Source organism: Arabidopsis lyrata (assembly GCF_000004255.2).
Source record: "Arabidopsis lyrata subsp. lyrata unplaced genomic scaffold ARALYscaffold_1, whole genome shotgun sequence".
Taxonomy (NCBI): domain Eukaryota; kingdom Viridiplantae; phylum Streptophyta; class Magnoliopsida; order Brassicales; family Brassicaceae; genus Arabidopsis; species Arabidopsis lyrata.
This window is the reverse complement of record NW_003302555.1, coordinates 27,650,393-27,675,704: the sequence shown is the minus strand read 5'-3', so window position 1 is coordinate 27,675,704 and position 25,312 is coordinate 27,650,393. Positions and strand designations below refer to the sequence as shown.

General features: G+C 34.1%; 3 protein-coding genes across 3 annotated transcripts; all 3 read left to right on the top strand.

The window, feature by feature from the left end:
* The first annotated feature begins 813 nt into the window (after positions 1-813).
* On the top strand, positions 814-2,928 carry LOC9330414 (jacalin-related lectin 10). The gene is made up of 4 exons (XM_002894307.2): positions 814-924; positions 1,331-1,545; positions 1,785-2,216; positions 2,443-2,928. Exons 1-4 carry the CDS (start codon positions 876-878, stop codon positions 2,695-2,697), a joined length of 951 nt encoding a protein of 316 aa, XP_002894353.1. The 5' UTR covers positions 814-875; the 3' UTR covers positions 2,698-2,928.
* Positions 2,929-5,747: 2,819 nt separating this feature from the next.
* LOC9330413 (jacalin-related lectin 9) lies at positions 5,748-8,545 on the top strand. Its single transcript, XM_002894306.2, has 4 exons — positions 5,748-5,838; positions 7,046-7,260; positions 7,448-7,876; positions 8,055-8,545. The coding sequence occupies exons 1-4, from the start codon at positions 5,793-5,795 to the stop codon at positions 8,307-8,309; spliced, it is 945 nt and encodes a 314-aa protein (XP_002894352.1). The 5' UTR covers positions 5,748-5,792; the 3' UTR covers positions 8,310-8,545.
* Positions 8,546-14,991: 6,446 nt separating this feature from the next.
* On the top strand, positions 14,992-16,833 carry LOC9330412 (jacalin-related lectin 8). The gene is made up of 4 exons (XM_021012406.1): positions 14,992-15,103; positions 15,430-15,644; positions 15,818-16,243; positions 16,408-16,833. Exons 1-4 carry the CDS (start codon positions 15,058-15,060, stop codon positions 16,663-16,665), a joined length of 945 nt encoding a protein of 314 aa, XP_020868065.1. The 5' UTR covers positions 14,992-15,057; the 3' UTR covers positions 16,666-16,833.
* The last annotated feature ends 8,479 nt before the right edge of the window (positions 16,834-25,312 follow it).

Sequence of the window (25,312 nt, the reverse complement as noted above, 5' to 3'; positions counted from 1 at the left end):
ATGTTTTTAAATTGAACTACATGCTAAATAGGTAAAGAGAACAAAGTAATGTCTTATTTCGTCTGTTATAAAATTTCTAAACTCTGGTCCCATTTGTTAAAAGTAAAGTTTTTCATCGTGAACGTGAAGCATGTAGAAGCATAAGCATCTATCGTAAATTGAAGTGGATTTTACATCATAATGTGGATTTAGCTATTGTGGAATCATTCGTTAAACTGTCCACTGTGTTTCTATGTGTTAGAGCACCTCCATTGGTGAATAAAAAAAAATAATTTTATTAAGAGACGATGCATCTCTAGTTAAAAAATTCTTATAATAGGTGTTTTAGTTTTATTGGTTTATATAATATTTAAAAATTAAAATATATAACTAAATAGTATTAAAATATGAAATATTTAAATGTTTAAATACCCATGATGGTATCTTAACAATAACTGATAGAAATGCTCTTAGTAGACTAATCGAACATGGCTAAAAACAAATAAAAAAAAAAAAGCTTAAGAATTTTAAACATATTTATACATTAGGAGCTATAATATCTAAAAAATTTGTTACCACATTAGGTATACCTTTAATAGTTTTTTTGAAGAGTACCTACAAATAGTTTGAGATGGCTCTATATAAAGTTAGAAATATATCATAATTTGTAATAGTCTTAAAAATCAAATTACTTTCCAGCGATGATGTAACAAATTAAACAATGATTAGAATAATGAAAACTTGATAACTGAGAAACATTAATATTATTATCCCTAATAGGCCACTAGTCAAATATACTATAGTAACTTGCATATCTGAAAGAGTCAGAACTGTGTGTATAAATATTTATCATCTTCTTCCCTAGCTTCTTCATTATTAACCACATCATAGGAATCATGTTTGTCATCTACATTTTCCTCTTGCTCTCTTCATCGGCCATTATAGGTAATTAAACTATTCAATCTATTGTATCTTTCTTTGTTTCCCAACTCTATCTTTCACCGTAATTTTAACAGTATTTATAGATGAGTCATGAGAAAAAAGTGTAAAAGATTTTATCTTCTTATAATTGATTTCAAATATAATCTTTATAAGATTTATTTCTCCTCTTAGTTATTTTATTACAACTAAATTCAATAGCTTCTTGGCGAAAATAAAATAAAACAAAATTCTCCAGCTTGAATAAAATCCAGGAGTACAAATTTACTGAATTTTATACTAACAAATCAATTAGAAGATTGTGTGTGTGTTTGTTTGTTTGTTTTATTTTCAACTGATGTGATACTTGCTATAAAACACTATATATTAAAAATAATAGAAAACCAATAACTTCAATGTATGAACTATGAAGATTCCAATGGGTTAGTCATGGCTCAAAAGTTGGAAGCAATTGGTGGAAAAGGAGGCAAGCAGTGGGATGATGGAGCAGACTATGACTATGTAACAAAGGTTTATATACGAGGTGGTCGTGAAGGAATTCACTATATCAAATTTGATTATGTCAAGGATGGGCAAGCCATAGATGGATCCATCCATGGTGTTTTGGGTGATGGTTTTACACATACGGTATGTTTCAGATTTTCATGTGGATATATATAGAGGAAAAAGTTATTTTAAGAGAAAATTACCATATAACTAACACAATGAGGAACGGCGAATCAAATTTACCAATTCACAAATATTTTCACATCACCAATTTTTTTCTTAGTTTCTTTTATGAAAAGTTAGATATTTTCGAAAATACATGTAAGATTCCATGAGTTTAAAATATTTGTTAATAAATAGCCATTTTTTTTTATTTGCAGTTAGAGATTGACCAATCCAGTTATGAACATATTGTATCTATTGATGGTTACTATGATGACAAAACTGGTGTGATGCAAGCACTTCAATTCAAAACCAACCTGAAGACTTTTGAATTGATTGGATATCCAAAGGGTGCTACTAAGTTTTCACTTGGAGTAAATGGCAAGATTATGATTGGCTTCCATGGATTTGCAGGGAAATCTCTAAACTCCCTTGGAGCATATGTAACAGCGGCTACTCCTATTAAATCGGAACTCGTAGGTGGTTTATATGGAGGCATATATTGGGATGATGGTCCCAATTATGACGGTGTAAGAAAGATGTATGTTACTTATACTAACTATCTTATAAGAAGTATCAGCACCGACTATGACAAAGATGGTCAAGTGGTAACATCTTATCATGGGAGCAAAGATGGAGAGACAAAAGAGGTAATAAATCACTATACATATGATCTTGAAACCCTTAAGAAAAAAATCTAAAAGTTTTATGTTAAGTTTTGTAGGTTCCTAAATAAAATCAAATGAAAGTAAATAAAATGATTTGTTTTACATATATTATTTTAGATTCCATAAAGATGATAATTCTTATCAATCAATGCATCTAAAAACTAATTTTTAATGGTGAAGTTTTCTAACTTTTTCATACATATTTCAGTTTGCAATCGACTATCCAAACGAATATTTGACATCAGTGTCTGGTACCTACAACACGATCCCCGAGGATGGCGTTTTGGTCGTTAGGTCTTTGATTTTTAAAACATCGAAAGAAAGAATTTCTCCTACGTATGGATTTGTGTCTGGCACTGAATTTGTGTTTGAGAGACAAGGTTATGTTATTAATGGGTTTCATGGACGTGATGGTGGTGGTTTCGATGCTATAGGAGTTTATTTCAAACCGATGGTTACTTAGTAATTCAGAATTATGAAGATAATAAACTTTTAGGGTTCCATGGAAAAATAATGGTGCTATAATGATCTCTTATCTGTTACGTACTTTGTTTCCTTTACTTGTTGCCGGTCTCAGATGTTGTTAATTTGATGTTTTATTTCCTTTTCAAAATCTCATGTAACAAAACAAGGTTTAATTACTCAAATCTTTTTTTAATGTTTCTATAATAAGAGCTATTGGTTTGGACAGAAAGTATGCAAAAAGAAATTGTAAAACGCTAACATTATCCATCACAATTAATTTCTCAATTCCTTAAAAGTCAAATAAAATGTGTTTTAATTTAGACGGGCACATGCATTAATATTATTCTGGAGTGTTCTTGAAGAGGTCTGATACCGGTCCTTTTTTTTTTTTTTGGGCAAAAGCTTGTTTTCATTCAATCACTCAAATGTAGTACAAGGCTTGGGAGAAATAAACATTCTCAATAATACAACAAGATTAAAAGCGATAAAAGGAGAATAACGATAATCCGAAAATAGTTCCATAGTAGCTCGGAGACAAGGGTTGTAACACACATTGCCACATGCGAGAGAATGGTAGATCGGAGACACAACCACACGGACAATCCGGGAAGTGGAAGATTGGTCATTTTCGAAAGACATGATGACGTTGAAGAAGAATCCATAGCCTCGAGTCTGATACTGGTCCATGCATTACTTTCCTATTTTCCGACACTATACTGTTGAAGGTTATCGAGTAGCCTGACTAAATTACCTATCAACCATTTATTTGGTAAAGTTCCAACCTAACCTCTCCTCTTTGTACCCTAGTATAATTCAACTAATCGAACTATCCTTGGGCTTCATGAGTACATTAACCATTTCTAAATTCCATGTGTTCGTGTCACAGGTTAATTTACTGATGCACTTTCTAATTTGGATGAATAATTTGACATCTATCCTTCGCGGGCTTTACACTATGTTGTAACCAAGGAGCATTCTATATTAAAATTTCGGTAATTAAGAAAGGAGTTTGGAGTTCCATCAAACGTCAAAATTGTTTTTCTTATCAAAACTCTTAAATTTCTTTAATATATAGTTCAAAAACTGAATCCACCATCTGTTTTATTATATGACATATTATTATCCTAACATACTTATGTAAGTAGTTAATATCATACAAAATATTGTTTCATTTAGCTAAAATTTCATCGAGGTTAATACAACCCCAAATTTAATCATGTACCAATTAATATATTGATAAATACAAATAGGTTTTAAATATATGCAAATTTCCTCACCAAAAAAAAAATCTATGCAAATTTCGCTTTCGTGATCATAAATCGATTCAGATATACGTTTGCGGTGATACTTGTTCATTGTTAGAAAAACGGTTCTATATGACGGAGTATGATTTCACCAAATTATTAAATCTGTATGGTTTAAGAATTCTCAAATAGTCAAATCTGATTTTGCATTTTCTGATCGATCTCATTGAACGTGGAAACCCTAAAAGAGTGATCTTATTAGTGAAGATTCGTCCATGCACCCTCATTGACCAAATTAAGTATAATAAATAAACCTTGAGATCTACAAAAATTTAATGATCTTCATGATTCCACTTTAATTACAGTAAAGGCCAAACTAAAAGTTTCGAGTTTTGACTTTTGAGGAATATATATATATATATATATATATATATATATATATATATATATATATATTGTTTTTTATGTTAATTATCTGAAATGGAAAAATAATATAAAACAATTGTATGTCATGTAAAAGCCTTACAAAAAATGTGTATTGGAATCTACTATGAAGGTTTGAAAGTTAACTCTACAAATAAATGTACGATGTTGCAAGAATCATCAACCAACAACTGCTATATATGTAGAACACTAGCATATAACAAGCATGAAACATGCATATATGAATCTACTATAAAGTTTTGAAAGTTAACTATACAAATGTGTGAAATGTCGTAAGAAGAATCATCAAACAACTGTTATAGACCCTTATAACAAGCATGCATATATGAGTCTACTATGAACTATGAGTCTATGACACTTTGGAAGTTAACACTACACATAATTTAACAACATTGGATTTGGGAAAGGCTTACATGTCGGATTCTCCTACACATAATTTAACAACATTGGATTTGGGAAAGGCTTACATGTCGGATTCTCCAAAATCGATATTCCAACTACAATGATATCTTCTTACTCATCTTAGGTTCCACTTTCAACTCATCCATTCGATTTTTTCTAAGGTTTGTCTTCCAAACCTCTGCTCATACCATATGGTGCGAACGTAATAGAAGACTCCACAGTGAACTCCCTGAGCCACCAGAGCAAAAAGTGAAGTTCCTTAATCTCTCGGGGGCAATGAGTTCAAGTCTCATTTCTCTAATTATAAGAAAACAGCAAATTGCATGCATTCCCACTCGCCAATGGTCTTGATCTGGTATCTTTTGTCTAGTTTGTCCATACTGTTCGAAGACAGATTTTCGATATTTCCGATTATACCACTTAAATATTAATTTTCTAAAAACCATAAAATTAAAATTTAACTTTTAAATTTCAAAACTAATCTGAAACCCTAAAACTATACCCTAAATTTAAAATAGCCAACCCAAACTTAAACTTAAAATTTTCATCAACCCTTGAAAATCAATATTTTTGTGTTTGTTGTATTTATGGAAAACTAAAACTTATATAGTGATATTTTTGGAGCATTATACTACTAATTAATAGTGGTTTTTTAGAAATAAAACTTGAAAGTGTGGTATTTTAAAAAATTTATCAATATTATAATCCAATGTTTCTTTAAGACTTAGTCTAGGGTTTATTCAACTTTCGTTAACAAATAGTATACTTAACAAAATACTTTCTTTCCATTTTTAAACAAAATACTTAATACTTTTTTTTTGGTGCACCAACAAAATACTTAATACTTGAAAAGGTGAAAACTTGAGAACTGAGAAATATTATTCTATAATGCCTTATTGGCCACTAGTCAAATATACTATGCATTTGTGAAAGAGCCAATACTTGGTGTATAAATAAGCATTTCATCCTCAGCTTCTTTATCAATCACCATAGCACAACGATCATGTTAATCATCTATGTATTTCTCTTTCTCTCCTCAGCCATTATTGGTAACCTAAGCATTTTGTTTTTATCATTAATGGTTTAGATAATAAAGAGATCAGCTGCCTTATGTTCAGTGGCGGAGCCAGAAAAATGAGTTATGGGGATCATAATATTTTTTTTATTTTGTGAATATTAATTTTATTAGAAAAAATATCATTGCAAATATTCATTTTTAAAACATTTTCCAAAAAATTATAAATGAGCGTATGATTCATCTTTAAAATGAATATTTTTTTGTTGGTAAAGATCTTTGTGAATATTTGTAATGACATCTTTAATTTTTTTGGCTACAAATATTTATCTTAATGACATTTTTTGAAGAATTTTATTATCGACATTTAGGGATTGAATTTTTTTAATCAACTTATTCCGAAAAATATTATTTTTAATTAAGTAATTAAGCAACAAAATCAATTAAAATTTTGTTAAAGTTCGACAGTTTGTCAAAAATGCCCAACGATAATGTTAATATGACAAACAGTAAAGAAAATTAGTAGCAAATTTATATTTTAAACTCGTTTTGTGATAAATATTATTATATTACAAACTTTAGAATGTTAAATATTAATCTTTAAAGTACAGTCATGGATTTGAGAGGGGTTAATAAAATTTGTAAGGGTGTCAATAACTACTTGGACATGTGTCTAATAATTATTTTAACAAAAGTTAAACTGAAAATCATAATTTCATGGGTGTCACATGACCCCATGATTCTTCATTGCCTCCGCCACTGCTTATGTTCCATTATTATACACACACGCCAATAGTTTTATTCATATGTTTTATTTTCTAAAATATGTAAACATAAAGTGTATTCTTTTGGGTCAAACATAAAGTGTATATATAGCACCAAGTGTTAATTAGATAATAATTGCAACATTCCCCCTTCCATTTTAACTCATTTGAAGCTTGGCTAGAAAAAATAAATCTCAATGTATATTAAATTAATGACTAGAAGATTAAATATGAAAATATAACCCAATAGTACACAATGTTTTTTATTCTGAATGTGTATGAATTCAACACTGTCTTTTTTTTTTTTATGTAAATTTTGCACAACTTTCTTTCTTCCATTCTGTGGATGCTGGCTACAGCTTTCCTTCTTCCATTCTTTAACATATTTGGTGCTTGGCTAGAAAAGTAAGTTCAATTAATTAATAATGACAAAAAGATTATATGACAAAATAATACTATTCAATTTTATGTATAAAGATTCAGATGGGTTTGCAATGGCTCAAAAGTTGGAGGCTAAGGGTGGGAAAGGGGGCAAGGAATGGGATGATGGAGCCAGCCATGATAATGTAGCAAAAGTTTATATACGAGGTGGTCTTGAAGGCATACAATACATCAAATTTGAATATGTCAAAGATGGACAATCTGTAGAGGGATCAATCCATGGTGTTTTGGGTAGTGGTTTCACACATATGGTATGTTTTAAAAATAAATATATGATCTATAGAATCTTTAATCTCCCAATAGTTTCAATCCATCGTTTTAATTGTAGAGGCTAGTGAAATTCAAAGGTGAATCTTATTGATTTTGGACCCCCTTGTCACATAATTAACTTGTTAGCTACAAACTCCTTATTAATGTATCAACCATTTTTGTTGGCAGTTCGAGATTGATTACCTAAACAATGAACATATTGTCTCTGTTGACGGTTACTACGACAAATCAGGTGTGATGCAAGCGCTTGAATTCAAAACCAACCGGAAGACCTCTGAAGTGATTGGATATCCAAAGGGTAATAAAAAGTTTTCACTTGGTGGGGTCAACGGGAAGATGATCACCGGCTTCCATGGATCCGCAGGGAAAGCTCTAAATTCCATTGGAGCATATTTAACAAAAGTTCCTCCTACTAAGTCAGAACTCGTAGGTGGTTGGGGCGGCGAATACTGGGATGATGGTCCTAATTATGACGGCGTAAGAAAGGTGTATATTACTTACATTAGCACTTGTATACGGAGTATCAACATCGACTACGAAAAAGACGGACAAGTTGTGACAAGTTCCCACGGGAACAAGGATGGAGAGACAGAGGAGGTCCAAATTTTTTTCTCTTAAATTTATATTCTTAGTCGTCCGTATACATACAAATTTTTTGTTTATATATCAAAATCATTTAGACTTATTAGGCTATGATTTTACGTGAAAGTTCATTTTTAATATTGAAAAAAAAATCTCAATGTAGATTTACTAACATTATTTTACTTCATTGCAGTTTGCGGTAGACTATCCAAATGAATCTTTGATATCAGTGGAGGGTACGTACGACTCAATCCTATTCCCCGATCATTACGTTTTGGTCATTACGTCGTTGAGTTTCAAAACATCTAAAGGGAGGATATCACCCACATATGGGGTTGTGTCGGGTACCAAATTTGTGTTGGAGAGCCAAGGTAATGCGATTGTCGGATTCCATGGGAGAAATGGTGGTGCTTTCGATGCTATTGGGGTTTATTTCTCTCCGATGTGAATCCTTCGGAATTTGAAACTATAAAGGCTACAAAAACGTATATGTTTCCACGGAAAATCTTTGTCACGAGCTTCACCAAATTTCATCATGTTGTTTTATAATGCTCTGCTATACATGCATGTTGTTTCCGATCTTCTTTAATTTCACGTTGTGTTTTGAGTTTGCAAATCTATGTAATAAGACAAGGGTTAATTATATAACCTATATTTCAATATTTCATACAGTATTTGATAACATTGAATTGAGTGTAAGAAAATTTCATCAAAAATAAAGTTTGTTGTCATTTTTGTCTTTTTGTGTGCATATGTTTGTTTATCAAGCCCAAACTCAATGAGTCAAAAATTATTCTTCAAATAAGAAAATTAATAGATGTAAAATATATATTTCTGAATTCAAAGTATTTCACATTTGATGTAAAATAATTGATTTTGAGTTGAAATTTATATTAACTTTAACATTTTATAATAACTCCATTTAATTGAAATAAAGTAACGAATAGGGGATATATTGCCGGTCCAAGTACTGGAACAACTTAGCCTTGGTTCCACGTTATCCTGGGCACAACTACATAAACATATACTCAAATACATTAACCAATTTGTTTTGTACCAAATCGGATGAGCTTACAATATTGAAAGTGCAGATATTGTTGGAACACTATTGAAGCTGTTGGAACAAGATCGAGATTGAGTCTTTCTAGCGTGAAAGCAAAAAAGGCCACGTGGGTCGTAGGCCATTGTTCAAGTTAAGCCCAATTTCTTGTAGAGACTTGAAGTGTGGCTTAAGTCGTCTAGGGTTATTGGCACTTGATATAAATACCAAGAGACGGCAACATGAAGACTTGCGTGTCTAGGGTTTATCGAGAGAGGCACACATGTTTGTGACGTTGCCCCATCAACAAGATAGAGAGATCTTTTGATGGTTTTGTTGAGAAGCTATACTCGTCGGAAAAGACAATAGGAGTAGTAGTTTTCTTTCATTGTAATTCTAGAAAAGAGTGGTGGATACCATATAGCAATTGTAGGTTGCGGCCTTTTCTAGTGAATGGTTTCTGGACTTGGTCCCGGGGATGTAGGTTAACCGAACCCCGTTAACAAATCTCTTGTGTCTCATTTACTTTATGCACATACGAACTCGTTACACTCTCTCATCATACAAACGTATAGATCTAGCACACATATAGTAATTTCAATTGGTATCAGAGCGGGAAACCGACCTGAGATTATTGTCTCTAACAGGTTAGATCCTGGATGTGTGGCTAGATGAGAAAGAAGAGTTGCTCTTGTTGTTTGAGAAGTAAAATCGAAATCGTTTTCCAGCGTGGTGAATTTGAAGAAAGGAAAATAAAGGGAGAATGATGAAGACGGTGGAATTGACGTCAAACTAGTCAGATTTTTTAGTGCAGTACACCGGAAGTTGCAGTACTGTCCATAGGAAGCTTCACGATTCTCTTGCCGTCGAGATTAGAAGCCGTCGAGAGAGAGTGGTTCGTTGTGGTTTGGGCTCAGTTCAAGATTGGTGGCCCAATATCTAATTTAATTAAACTAGGCCCCTAAAAAGAAGTTTAATTAAATTTGGTGTAATTTTGGAAGAAAAAGCATCTTAACACGTGTGGAATAGATGTTCTCTCCTCTTGGTTGCTTGGTTACGTGTGAATCAGATTGGGAAAATAAGAATGATCAGTCATCGAGTGTCTTCTTCTCCGTCTCGTCATGAAAACTGAAAAGAACCAAGGTAACTGACAGCACAAACCATGTCGGAAATGGTTTTTCAATTCCTTGTATTTCATGGCTGTCAGGTTCTATTGGAATGAAAAGAGAGTTTGTTTTCTCCTTTAGTCTTGTGAAATTGAAGATCTAAGTGAAAGAGGACAAAGTTGGAAAGGAAAAAAAGTATGAATGGCACTGGAATTTTCAGAGCCCTAAGGTGAAATTTGAAGCAAAGTCGATTCATGTCATCTAGAGAAATGATGAAGAACCAAGATCTTGATCTATAAGAAAAGAGGTATACAGTAAAGCTCAGAGGAGAAGCGTTGGAATTAATTGTTCCTAGATCAGCTTGTGTTCTTAAGCTCTGAGGAATTAAAGTTTCAAAGCAAAGAGGATCAAAAGGTTGTCAGCTCCATTGGTTCATAGAGAGGATTGTCCGCAAAGAAATTGTCGCTTGTTGCTCATAGTTGTTGATCAAAATCTGGAGTGCGTCTTGATTCTGCGCCTCTGAGGGTGAAGAGAGACGAAAATTTATGGTGTGAGGTTCTGATCATGGTCAAGAGAAGGATACGGGCATGGTAGACATGATGGATCAGATCCGCGAGATAAAGATGATGTTAGTAGTTCATGCCTCTATCATGTTCTGCTTTGAACAAATGAAGTCTATTAAAGCTACAAAGTGAAGTGGTGGGGTACGATGTCAACGGTCAACATCCGGACATTGTCAACATCATGTGTTTTAGTGATGATGGTCTCATTCTAAAGATGCTGGGTAAGAATCTTCTCTGTGAATAAAACGAGGTAATCTCAGAATTTAATCAAGCTTCAAGATCTTGAAAGAAGAAGAAGAGGATTAATAAATTTTGATCTTGAAGAAAAGTGTGTTTAGACTCACGTACAGCTATCGCTGGAAAGAGCAAGCTTCTGGCATTGCAAGAAATTGGCTCTGCAATTGAGGAGATTCAAAACCGGTGAACATGAAGATCGTTTCTCAACTCACACTTAGAATATCGTGGTCGAGAAAAGCAAAGTTTGTAAAACCATGGAGGAGAAAACAAGATCCAGAGTTAAGATTAGCGGGGATGGAGCTCTCCTATGATGGGATTTCTAGTTCCTGGAAATTGTCTCAAGTCTTGGTGGTCATTGCTGGCATTAATTTGGGCATTTGAAAAGCAAAATCAAAATCTCTTGATTTGGAGCTCTTGATTGAGATGTCGGCGCATATGAGACATGGAACTCTAAAGATTCAAGAAATGAAGTGTCTTGCATCCATTATGTTTATCGTTGGAAGCTCAAGAGATTGATATTACTTTTGGTGCTTCTATGATGATTTTCAGAAAAGAGGTTGAAAATTGAGGATTTTCCTCTCAGTTGAGATGGATGTTTAAAGTCTCCCTCCCTGCAAGCCTTCTCTGTTGCAGTTTTTGTACTAACTAGAAGGTAAATGTATTGAGCGGTACTGGTGATTCTCGGTTGCAGAAAAGAAAATTAGCACACATGGGTGTGAACGTATCATCTCTAACTAAAATAAAAATTTGTTTCTAACTCTGGTCGCGCTATTAAAAATAACCCTATATTTAAAATTGCGAGAAATAAAAGAAAAAAGAAAAACCTTTTAAAAATAATATAACTGTATCAATTGTTTATGAGTTTTGTGTAAAAAAAAACCCCTCCAACTCACCTGTTTTTGCAAATTTACATTCCATCTCCAAAAAATGCAAATTAATCATATGAAATAAAAAGTAATTCGCAATATAATCATTTTACGTTACCGTCAAGTTTGTAAAATTTGGATGAATAATATATGAAATCGAAGTCCTTGCGACGAGGAGTTCAACTCTAACTTTAGAATATTAAAATTTTAATCGTGAAAACGTTTAAAATAAACGTGTACATGTTATATTGCATATTATTTTGAACTTTTAGATTAATCTACATTTTTGGAGATAAAAGTTAAAGTTTCAAAAATTAGCGAGTTTGAGAGTTTTTTGCACAAAACTCATTGTTTATATAACATAATCTATACTATTCCCTCTGTTCCTAATAGTTTGATGTTTTGGGATTTTTTCTTGTTCCACAAAGTTTGATGTTTTATAATAATATCATTATTACTTTTAATTGTAACCAATAGAAAGAAAATAGAAGTGAAACTAAAATTATTAAACAAACAAATAAATAATTAAATAATATAAAAATTAGTGTTTCTTAATTTATGTGCAAAACCCAAAACATCAAACTTAAGGGAACAGAGGGAGTAGTATTTTTGAAGTACATTTGTTAGCGGGTGGGTTAAATTGTTATCCGATAAATTAGGTATCCGACCCGAAAAGAAATTTCTTTCATAAATCTTACACCGGATCGGGTCAAACATATCCGAAATTATCAACCGGATATTCCATATTCAAAAATATAGATATTTGAAAGATTTGATTAAGATTTAGAAATACAATTCTCCTATCATCTTTGTTTGAACATTTTTAACTGTTTTGAATCGTCATATAATACATAAAGTTAAAAAAAAAACTTATTTTTTCTGCATATATTGAGTTTCGAAAATTTTAAAACGGATATACTTTACCCAATTGATGAAAAAGATGTGTGTTCAACGTTCCGGCTAAAATGTTTAGAGATTGATTCAGAATCATATTATAAATAAGATCAAAATAAATCTATATCCGAGTGAACAAGAAGCTCAACTTTATAAGCATCCAAATTCTAAATTATATACCATTTCATTCGGTTGTTTTAGTTTAACTGTTTAGTTTTACCGGAAATGTTAAATTTTAAACTTTTAAAAAGTTTTAAATAATAAAATTTATATAATTAAAATCAATAAAAATTTTATAATATTATGAATATTTGAACATATATAAAGAGTTGCAATAACACGAGACATGTTATATTGGTAGACAAGGTTATATAACGGGACGAGTTTTTAAGAAGTTTAAAATATTATAATTCATATATTTAAAATCAATAAAAAGTTTATAATATAAGAACATTTGAACATATATAAAAGAGATAAAATAAAATGGGACAGTAATATTGCAGGACGGGGTTTATTTCAGGACGGAGTTATATTGCAGGACGGGGTTAAACGACGGGATGAGTTTGAATAAAAAAAAAAATTAAACATCATTAACCCGTTGCTTCAATACGATTAAATCTTCATTTTATTATCTTTTTAACACCACCAATATTAGACATATCGAATGATCCTAATTAAAGTAAATTGTATTAAAAAAAATTGTATTGTGGTATACCGTTACTTAATAACTATAGTAAACTATAAAATATAAATGTCTTATTAAATGATATAATTTGCAAATTTTTTTATATTAGATTACATATAACCATTAAATTTTAAAGATCACTAATTTTAAAAACAAATAGTGTTAAAATCTAGTTATATAGTAAAATTCAAATCTAAACAAAATATTCGTTTAGTAAACAAGAAGTTAATATCAATCTTTGGGCTAAAAAAACTTCAATTTTATAATTAAAAATGAACACATGAAGAATGCGGGGAAAGTAAGTAACTATAATTATAGAATACTCTAAAGTCAAAATTCACATGTATTTCGTATTCATACCAGACCTGAGATTGGATTAATTAAATACAATTAGGTTTTCAATATATCTTTTGTAATCAGGAATCGATTCGGATATACGTTTTGCGGTTTTGGGGTGAGAATTGGTTATTAAAATATGGAGATATACATGTGTATGTGATGAACTGATTTGGGTACTCCATGCTCCAAGCATTTAGGCTTAAGACATCAACACTTTGAGATTTATAAATTAAAGCAAAGAGATGTGAACTCTTTTCTATTGACCAGATTACATGGTCCTTCTTATTTATTTACTAAATCGATCTGAGACTGAATTAGATTATATACAAGTAGGTTTTCATTATATCTTTCGTAATTAGTCATTGATTCAGATATACGTTTTGGCAATAAGACGCATTGACGAAACTATACAGTTATTGTGTGGCTTCAGAAAATTTCTTAAATAGTCCATCTGATATTTTAGTAATATTAATTTTATTCGTGGAAACTGATATTTTTTTTTAAGATATGTCGCTTAGCCTCTCCATAAAACTTTAATAAAATAAAATAACAAGTGTATCATATGCTTGATAATCCTTTTAAACAATTGTTCTTTTTCAGATTGTTAAGACAACTCTATTAAAATCGCTATAAATTTTGTTCTAACTGCAAGTACATACAAGATATTGAATAAAACTATTATGAACACCGAAAAGTTATATGTTTTTTACTAATTATAACAAAAAAAAAAACATAATTAAAAGAACAGTGAATCTTCTGAATCATACAATATTGTTTCTTATTTACGTCGACTATAACTAGTAAGGTAGTTAAATAACAAATCTCCAACATGCAAACTCATGCTAGCTCATCTAACTAATCCAGGTCAGCATAACAAACTAACGTAACACTCCAATACAATCAAACTTCATGTGACAACAAAATGATTATCTAAATCACGATAAAATATATAGTCAAGTGGAATATAAAAACAGTACATTTCACTCGTTCGACATTTAAATAATTAGACTTAAGTAGGTATTATATTAAAAAATATATACAACAATCTGATATTTTCTAGTTAACTTTGTCATTGATAAAGTTCAAAAGAAATCAAAGTATACTTCAAAGTCACATAACGTTTTTAGTGGTAATGGTTTTAGGTTAATAATCAGTTCATACTGTTCAAAAACCTAAAGTTCTTAATTCAATTGATTAAATGATTTTTAATAAAAGAATATTTTTGAAGGTTTTGTTAAATACTATTATAGATACCTTCAAGATGATAAAAACTTGATAATTGAGGAACATCATTTTATAATGCCTCATATGGGCCACTAGTCAAATTTTATATATACACTAACATGCAAATGTGAAAGAGCCAAACTGTATTATAAATAAGCATCTTCATCTCCAACTTATGGAATCATCAATCACTAACATCATACTTATCTTTGACAAAAAAAAAAAACATCATACTTATCGATCATGTTCATCATCTATCTTTTTCTCTTTCTCTCATCTGCCATTATAGGTAATTGATTGGCTTTATATGTCTCTTAGACCATTCAAATTTTCAGATGAAAAAGAACAGCTAAAATTCCCTATAAAGATCCAAATTAATAATTTTCTATGAATTGAAATTTTTTCTTTTTTCACAACCTCAAATTTGCATTTTATATAAATTTTTTCTTTTAAAACGAGCCTGAAGCAAGATCTTCCTTCCGTTTTGAAAAAATTTGATGATTGGATTAAAAACAATTGTTTTCTTTTAAATATTCATAGTTCTAACATAAAGTAATACTTATGGCTATGAGATAATAACACATAATATAACCTAAATCAATTTTATGTTTAAAGATTCAAATGGGTTTGCAATGGCCCAAAAGATAAAAGCAATTGGTGGCAAGGGAGGGAAACTGTGGGATGATGGTGCCAACCATGATAATATAGCAAAGGTTTATATACGAGGTGATCATGAAGGCATTCAGTACATCAAATTCGACTATGTCAAGGATGGACAATCGCTTAATGGATCAGTCCATGGTGGTTCAGCCGATGGTTTCACACAAACGGTATGTTTCAATTCATATTTTCATGTGGGTATATATAAAGCTATGAAATCTAGCTAAAATAAGATTTTATTTTATGACCAAAACTTTATTATTATTAGGGTATGATTATTTATTAAACCCTAATAAATCATGTACCTACATCTTTGTCATAAGTCGCCATTTTTGGTTTGCAGTTGGAGATTGACCATCTCCAGTATGAACAAATTGTATCTGTTAAGGGTTACTACAACAGGATTACCGGTGTGATGCAAGCACTCCAATTCAAAACCAACCTCAAGACTTCAGAATTTATTGGATATCAAAAGGGTATTAAGTTTTCACTTGGAGTCGATGGAAAAATCATCGTTGGCTTCCATGGATCTGCTCTGCGTAACCTCCGCTCTCTTGGGGCATATTTAAAGACTCCTCCTACCAAATCGGAACTCCAAGGTGGCATAACCGGAGGCGTATATTGGGATGATGGTCCTAATTTCGACGGTGTAAGAAAGGTGTATGTTACTTTTACTGAAACTCATATAAGGAGTATGAACATTGACTATGACCAAGATGGCCAAGTGGTAACACGTTCTCACGGGATGAAGAATGGAGAAACACAGGAGGTAAATATCTCTATAACCCTTGGTCCATAAATAAACTGTACGAGGTATATGAAATTAATATACTAAGTTTTTTAGTTTTTTCTTTTTTTTTGGTATGAAATATATTAAGTTAGGTCTATCTTTTTTTTTTTTTTGGTAACCTAAGAATTGTGTACTTATTGCAGTTTGCTGTGGACTTTCCGAATGAATATATGACATCTGTGGAGGGTACATACGACCATATCAGTGAGGGTAACTATTTGGTTCTTACGTCATTGACTTTCAAAACATCAAAAGGAAGAATCTCTCAGACATTTGGATTGGTCATTGGAACCAAGTTTGTGTTGGAGAGTAAAGGTAATGTTATTGTCGGGTTCCATGGAAGGGATGGTGGATCTTTTGATGCTATCGGAGTTTATTTCTCTCCAATGATATCTTCATAGAGCTTCACTATTTTAGGCCAACCGTCGTGCGGTAACATACTTCAAAGATCAAGTTTGTTCATGGTCACTCGTATCTTTTACTACTTTAAAATAATTATTGACAATGTCAACTATGCAAATCTTATGTAATGAAATAAAGGTTCATCCAAAACTATTTTCAATATTTCATTTAAAATATCATCTAAAAGAATTTCTCTCTATTTTATATAATGAAACATCATTTTAAATTTTCTACTATAAAGAGTAGAATAAATCATTATTAAAAACTCTTCACTGAATGATGTATTGCGTTTTTAACGGTTTCGAGTCTTGGTTTAGTCCATGTTTTGAGTCATCTATCGTGTCAAAGTCCGTCTTTTGCGTCTTTTCGGTTATGTCTTGAGTCCTTTGCAGGTTATAGGTGCTCGAGCTGGATTCGGAGCATCTTGTGCATGATTGAGCCTATTCGGAGCTAAAACAATGGAGAAACGGTACAAGAGATCACTAGGAGCTGGGGATCGATCGATCCAAGGCGTGGATCGATCGATCCCAATTGTGACGATGAAGCCAAAAGTTCCAGTAGCTCGAGATCGATCGATTCCAGGAGGGGATCGATCGATCCAACCCTCATCCGTCCAAGACCAATTGATTCAGCATATCTGGATCGATCGATCCACCCATGGGATCGATCGATCCGAGCCTCGACGTCCCGAGACGGTTTTCCTAAACCGGGTTTTGTCTTCCTTTTTTTGTACTTGGGTATAAAAACCCCAGAGACCTAATTTTCTTTGGGACGTTTTCTTTCTGCAATTTTTCTAAGACTTTTCTCTTGTAAGCAACCTTTGGATTCTAGAGATTCATCCTCTTTGACAATTTGGAGAAGATTTCTAAACCCTATTTCTTATTTTCATTGCAATTCAATTATGACTTCTTCATCTATTTGTCTTGTTTCTGTTGCTATGTGTGAGTAGTCTTTTAATTAGGTGTTAGGGTTCTAATTAGGAGATTCGATAGATTAATGGATTAATTGTTGTTTGGAATTCTCATTCTCTAGGTTCTTTGATTCACATGTTCTTAATGCTAGAATAGGATTGATCACCCTGTTGTAGAACCTAGGTTTTTCTATGCATCAAAAGTGTTCGATAGAATGCCTGAAAGAATGTGAATTGAGCAATGTATTTCTAGCCAACGAAAGTTGAAGTTAGGACGCATTGTGAACTAAATGAACTTGTTTGATAATGCGAATTTGACTAGGAAATTACATGCGAAAGTTTAGTAATCGAGTAGTCAAATTTAGTGATTAATGTCTTGAAAGAGAATTAGTCTAAGTTGTGTTCATGTTCAAGAACGGTTCGTAATTGTTGAATTCTTTGTCCCATGTTTCCATTGTTTATTGATCTCTGAAATACCCTAATGCCTAATGTCTTTAAATCTTGAAACTTAAATCGTTTAATAATTGCATTTTTATTTTACAATTCGGAAAACTCAAACAAAACAACTTTTTAGTTTTAGCTAAGAACAAGTCTCGAAAATCCTTAGAGTATCTTTGGTCCTTGTGGATCGACCTCGAATATACTGCCTATCGGTTAAGTGTATTGAGTTAATTACTCGAGCATCAAGTTGGCGCCGTTGCCGGGGATCGACATGCTGAGAGGTTGATCCCTGCTGCTGGACAGAGTAGAGCTTCGACTTCGCAGCGTTCACAAGAGCATTCTCCAGACACACGCTTAGGCAGGAGCAAGAGACAGCCAGGGGAGCAGAGCTCTAGCGAGAGCCCCACCCACCACCGTTGAGTACTACAGTAACTCACCCTCTTCCCTTGTTATATACCATTTTTCTTTTCTCTTTATTTTTATTTTCTTGCGTCCGTGTGGCACCTTTTCTTTGAACTGTTTTCACGCTGAGTCGGTGTGAAGCAAGTCGGGGGGAGGCTGCCACTTGTCTACTAATCTAGTTTGCATTTTTGATGTTTTTCTTTTGAGTCATCGAGTCTGTTTTATCGAGTCAAAATCGTGTCTTTTATTGAGTCAAAATGTTGTCTGAGAACTATGATCTTTTCTTAGGGAATTGCACCATGTTTGATTTAATTGCCTTTGGGACCATTTTAGCTTTACTCGCTGATGACTTGGAAGTTCAGGAAAATCCATCACTTGATCGCTTTATAGTAGTCCCTATCTCTTTGAAATTTGGATGAATTGAGCTTAATCTTATATACTTGAACTTAATCTGGACTTAATTTATCTCACTTAGGGGCTTGAGAATCATGTAATGGATCATACATTTAGAGTTTTGTTCGCATCACTTTTACCACTCTTTGCTAACTCTGAATGGCTAGACTCATTTTTAGTCTAGTACCGCACCTGTTTCCCCACCCATTGTTTGAAACCTCATGCATTCTTATATGATCATCATGATATGCATCCATGTGCGAAAACTACGGAGTATACAGACCGACATAGCTTTCCTTTTGTTAGGATAGTGAGTTGTAGTTTACTGGTTGTCGATATGTGATGAGATTGAGCCATTGTGGTTTAGAGGTTATATTCATGGGTGTATGCTGCTGTTTGCGATTGTTCTTGATGCAGATTTTTGTGAGACACCGGTTCCACTCCCCCGCTTCAAAAAAAAAAAAAAAAAAAAAAAAACGAAAATGAAAAGAAGAAGCGGGAAAGGAGAGTGATTGGAACCGGAAATGTCGAGTTACCATTGGTTATATTGTTAAGCATCATGGGTAGTCATTGGTTTGATTGGGATAATATGTTTGTTGATTTGATCCGAGCTTAAGGGAAGCTATGTACCTCCTAGTTGGTCTGTGTCTCACTGTGATTTCGCATAATGACGTGCATCCGTTTATACTGTTGAGTACCCGAAACACCTTGAGCCACTAAATATTAGCCCTTTTTGACCAAGCCCATAACGTGTTCGATACCCCCTTTGTGAGAATACACGCCACTGCTAATGAATGTTAAAAGGTTAAGTTATCTGATTCTGAAAATTCTTTTAGATTTCGGGACTTAATTTTGTTGCTACGGTTATGGCGAAGTACAGTCTAGTACGGTTTGATGAGTTGTGTGATAGTGGTTTGCAGGCAATTGATAGAACATGATCCCGAAGAAAATGTGAGTTCTCGTGTTTTCAAACCTCTTCTCTTGATAAGGATTTCTGCTTTCCTTGAGGACAAGCAAAGATTTAAGTCGGGGGGAGTTTGATGTGTTGCGTTTTTAACGGTTTCGAGTCTTGGTTTAGTCCATGTTTTGAGTCATCTATCGTGTCAAAGTCCGTCTTTTGCGTCTTTTCGGTTGTGTCTTGAGTCCTTTGCAGGTTATAGGTGCTCGAGCTGGATTCGGAGCATCTTGTGCATAATTGAGCCTATTCGGAGCTAAAACAATGGAGAAACGGTACAAGAGATCACCAGGAGCTGGGGATAAATCGATCCAAGGCGTGGATCGATCGATCCCAATTGTGACGATGAAGCCAAAAGTTCCAGTAGCTCGAGATCGATCGATCCAACCCTCATCTGTCCAAGACCAATTGATTCAGCATATCTGGATCGATCGATCCACCCATGGGATCGATCGATCCGAGCCTCGACGTCCCGAGACGGTTTTCCTAAACCGGGTTTTGTCTTCCTTTTTTTGTACTTGGGTATAAAAACCCCAGAGACCTAATTTTCTTTGGGACGTTTTCTTTCTGCAATTTTTCTAAGACTTTTCTCTTGTAAGCAACCTTGGGATTCTAGAGATTCATCCTCTTTGACAATTTGGAGAAGATTTCTAAACCCTATTTCTTATTTTCATTGCAATTCAATTATGACTTCTTCATCTATTTGTCTTGTTTCTGTTGCTATGTGTGAGTAGTCTTTTAATTAGGTGTTAGGGTTCTAATTAGGAGATTCGATAGATTAATGGATTAATTGTTGTTTGGAATTCTCATTCTCTAGGTTCTTTGATTCACATGTTCTTAATGCTAGAATAGGATTGATCACCCTGTTGTAGAACCTAGGTTTTTCTATGCATCAAAAGTGTTCGATAGAATGCCTGAAAGAATGTGAATTGAGCAATGTATTTCTAGCCAACGAAAGTTGAAGTTAGGACGCATTGTGAACTAAATGAACTTGTTTGATAATGCGAATTTGACTAGGAAATTACATGCGAAAGTTTAGTAATCGAGTAGTCAAATTTAGTGATTAATGTCTTGAAAGAGAATTAGTCTAAGTTGTGTTCATGTTCAAGAACGGTTCGTAATTGTTGAATTCTTTGTCCCATGTTTCCATTATTTATTGATCTCTGAAATACCCTAATGCCTAATGTCTTTAAATCTTGAAACTTAAATCGTTTAATAATTGCATTTTTATTTTACAATTCGGAAAACTCAAACAAAACAACTTTTTAGTTTTAGCTAAGAACAAGTCTCGAAAATCCTTAGAGTATCTTTGGTCCTTGTGGATCGACCTCGAATATACTGCCTATCGGTTAAGTGTATTGAGTTAATTACTCGAGCAATCAAGTTGGCGCCGTTGCCGGGGATCGACATGCTGAGAGGTTGATCCCTGCTGCTGGACAGAGTAGAGCTTCGACTTCGCAGCGTTCACAAGAGCATTCTCCAGACACACGCTTAGGCAGGAGCAGGAGACAGCCAGGGGAGCAGAGCTCTAGCGAGAGCCCCACCCACCACCGTTGAGTACTACAGTAACTCACCCTCTTCCCTTGTTATATACCATTTTTCTTTTCTCTTTATTTTTATTTTCTTGCGTCCGTGTGGCACCTTTTCTTTGAACTGTTTTCACGCCGAGTCGGTGTGAAGCAAGTCGGGGGGAGGCTGCCACTTGTCTACTAATCTAGTTTGCATTTTTGATGTTTTTCTTTTGAGTCATCGAGTCTGTTTTATCGAATCAAAATCGTGTCTTTTATTGAGTCAAAATGTTGTCTGAGAACTATGATCTTTTCTTAGGGAATTGCACCATGTTTGATTTAATTGCCTTTGGGACCATTTTAGCTTTACTCGCTGATGACTTGGAAGTTCAGGAAAATCCATCACTTGATCGCTTTATAGTAGTTCCTATCTCTTTGAAATTTGGATGAATTGAGCTTAATCTTATATACTTGAACTTAATCTGGACTTAATTTATCTCACTTAGGGGCTTGAGAATCATGTAATGGATCATACATTCAGAGTTTTGTTCGCATCACTTTTACCACTCTTTGCTAACTCTGAATGGCTAGACTCATTTTTAGTCTAGTACCGCACCTGTTTCCCCACCCATTGTTTGAAACCTCATGCATTCTTATATGATCGTCATGATATGCATCCATGTGCGAAAACTACGGAGTATACAGACCGACATAGCTTTCCTTTTGTTAGGATAGTGAGTTGTAGTTTACTGGTTGTCGATATGTGATGAGATTGAGCCATTGTGGTTTAGAGGTTATATTCATGGGTGTATGCTGCTGTTTGCGATTGTTCTTGATGCAGATTTTTGTGAGACACCGGTTCCACTCCCCCGCTTCAAAAAAAAAAAAAAAAAAACGAAAATGAAAAGAAGAAGCGGGAAAGGAGAGTGATTGGAACCGGAAATGTCGAGTTACCATTGGTTATATTGTTAAGCATCATGGGTAGTCATTGGTTTGATTGGGATAATATGTTTGTTGATTTGATCCGAGCTTAAGGGAAGCTATGTACCTCCTAGTTGGTCTGTGTCTCACTGTGATTTCGCATAATGACGTGCATCCGTTTATACTGTTGAGTACCCGAAACACCTTGAGCCACTAAATATTAGCCCTTTTTGACCAAGCCCATAACGTGTTCGATACCCCCTTTGTGAGAATACACGCCACTGCTAATGAATGTTAAAAGGTTAAGTTATCTGATTCTGAAAATTCTTTTAGATTTCGGGACTTAATTTTGTTGCTACGGTTATGGCGAAGTACAGTCTAGTACGGTTTGATGAGTTGTGTGATAGTGGTTTGCAGGCAATTGATAGAACATGATCCCGAAGAAAATGTGAGTTCTCGTGTTTTCAAACCTCTTCTCTTGATAAGGATTTCTGCTTTCCTTGAGGACAAGCAAAGATTTAAGTCGGGGGGAGTTTGATGTGTTGCGTTTTTAACGGTTTCGAGTCTTGGTTTAGTCCATGTTTTGAGTCATCTATCGTGTCAAAATCCGTCTTTTGCGTCTTTTCGGTTGTGTCTTGAGTCCTTTGCAGGTTATAGGTGCTCGAGCTGGATTCGGAGCATCTTGTGCATGATTGAGCCTATTCGGAGCTAAAACAATGGAGAAACGGTACAAGAGATCACCAGGAGCTGGGGATCGATCGATCCAAGGCGTGGATCGATCGATCCCAATTGTGACGATGAAGCCAAAAGTTCCAGTAGCTCGAGATCGATAGATCCCAGGAGGGGATCGATCGATCCAACCCTCATCCGTCCAAGACCAATTGATTCAGCATATCTGGATCGATCGATCCACCCATGGGATCGATCGATCCGAGCCTCGACGTCCCGAGACGGTTTTCCTAAACCGGGTTTTGTCTTCCTTTTTTTGTACTTGGGTATAAAAACCCCAGAGACCTAATTTTCTTTGGGACGTTTTCTTTCTGCAATTTTTCTAAGACTTTTCTCTTGTAAGCAACCTTGGGATTCTAGAGATTCATCCTCTTTGACAATTTGGAGAAGATTTCTAAACCCTATTTCTTATTTTCATTGCAATTCAATTATGACTTCTTCATCTATTTGTCTTGTTTCTGTTGCTATGTGTGAGTAGTCTTTTAATTAGGTGTTAGGGTTCTAATTAGGAGATTCGATAGATTAATGGATTAATTGTTGTTTGGAATTCTCATTCTCTAGGTTCTTTGATTCACATGTTCTTAATGCTAGAATAGGATTGATCACCCTGTTGTAGAACCTAGGTTTTTCTATGCATCAAAAGTGTTCGATAGAATGCCTGAAAGAATGTGAATTGAGCAATGTATTTCTAGCCAACGAAAGTTGAAGTTAGGACGCATTGTGAACTAAATGAACTTGTTTGATAATGCGAATTTGACTAGGAAATTACATGCGAAAGTTTAGTAATCGAGTAGTCAAATTTAGTGATTAATGTCTTGAAAGAGAATTAGTCTAAGTTGTGTTCATGTTCAAGAACGGTTCGTAATTGTTGAATTCTTTGTCCCATGTTTCCATTGTTTATTGATCTCTGAAATACCCTAATGCCTAATGTCTTTAAATCTTGAAACTTAAATCGTTTAATAATTGCATTTTTATTTTACAATTCGGAAAACTCAAACAAAACAACTTTTTAGTTTTAGCTAAGAACAAGTCTCGAAAATCCTTAGAGTATCTTTGGTCCTTGTGGATCGACCTCGAATATACTGCCTATCGGTTAAGTGTATTGAGTTAATTACTCGAGCAATCAAGTTGGCGCCGTTGCCGGGGATCGACATGCTGAGAGGTTGATCCCTGCTGCTGGACAGAGTAGAGCTTCGACTTCGCAGCGTTCACAAGAGCATTCTCCAGACACACGCTTAGGCAGGAGCAGGAGACAGCCAGGGGAGCAGAGCTCTAGCGAGAGCCCCACCCACCACCGTTGAGTACTACAGTAACTCACCCTCTTCCCTTGTTATATACCATTTTTCTTTTCTCTTTATTTTTATTTTCTTGCGTCCGTGTGGCACCTTTTCTTTGAACTGTTTTCACGCCGAGTCGGTGTGAAGCAAGTCGGGGGGAGGCTGCCACTTGTCTACTAATCTAGTTTGCATTTTTGATGTTTTTCTTTTGAGTCATCGAGTTTGTTTTATCGAGTCAAAATCATGTCTTTTATTGAGTCAAAATGTTGTCTGAGAACTATGATCTTTTCTTAGGGAATTGCACCATGTTTGATTTAATTGCCTTTGGGACCATTTTAGCTTTACTCGCTGATGACTTGGAAGTTCAGGAAAATCCATCACTTGATCGCTTTATAGTAGTCCCTATCTCTTTGAAATTTGGATGAATTGAGCTTAATCTTATATACTTGAACTTAATCTGGACTTAATTTATCTCACTTAGGGGCTTGAGAATCATGTAATGGATCATACATTCAGAGTTTTGTTCGCATCACTTTTACCACTCTTTGCTAACTCTGAATGGCTAGACTCATTTTTAGTCTAGTACCGCACCTGTTTCCCCACCCATTGTTTGAAACCTCATGCATTCTTATATGATCATCATGATATGCATCCATGTGCGAAAACTACGGAGTATACGGACCGACATAGCTTTCCTTTTGTTAGGATAGTGAGTTGTAGTTTACTGGTTGTCGATATGTGATGAGATTGAGCCATTGTGGTTTAGAGGTTATATTCATGGGTGTATGCTGCTGTTTGCGATTGTTCTTGATGCAGATTTTTGTGAGACACCGGTTCCACTCCCCCGCTTCAAAAAAAAAAAAAAAAAAAAAAAAAAAACGAAAATGAAAAGAAGAAGCGGGAAAGGAGAGTGATTGGAACCGGAAATGTCGAGTTACCATTGGTTATATTGTTAAGCATCATGGGTAGTCATTGGTTTGATTGGGATAATATGTTTGTTGATTTGATCCGAGCTTAAGGGAAGCTATGTACCTCCTAGTTGGTCTGTGTCTCACTGTGATTTCGCATAATGACGTGCATCCGTTTATACTGTTGAGTACCCGAAACACC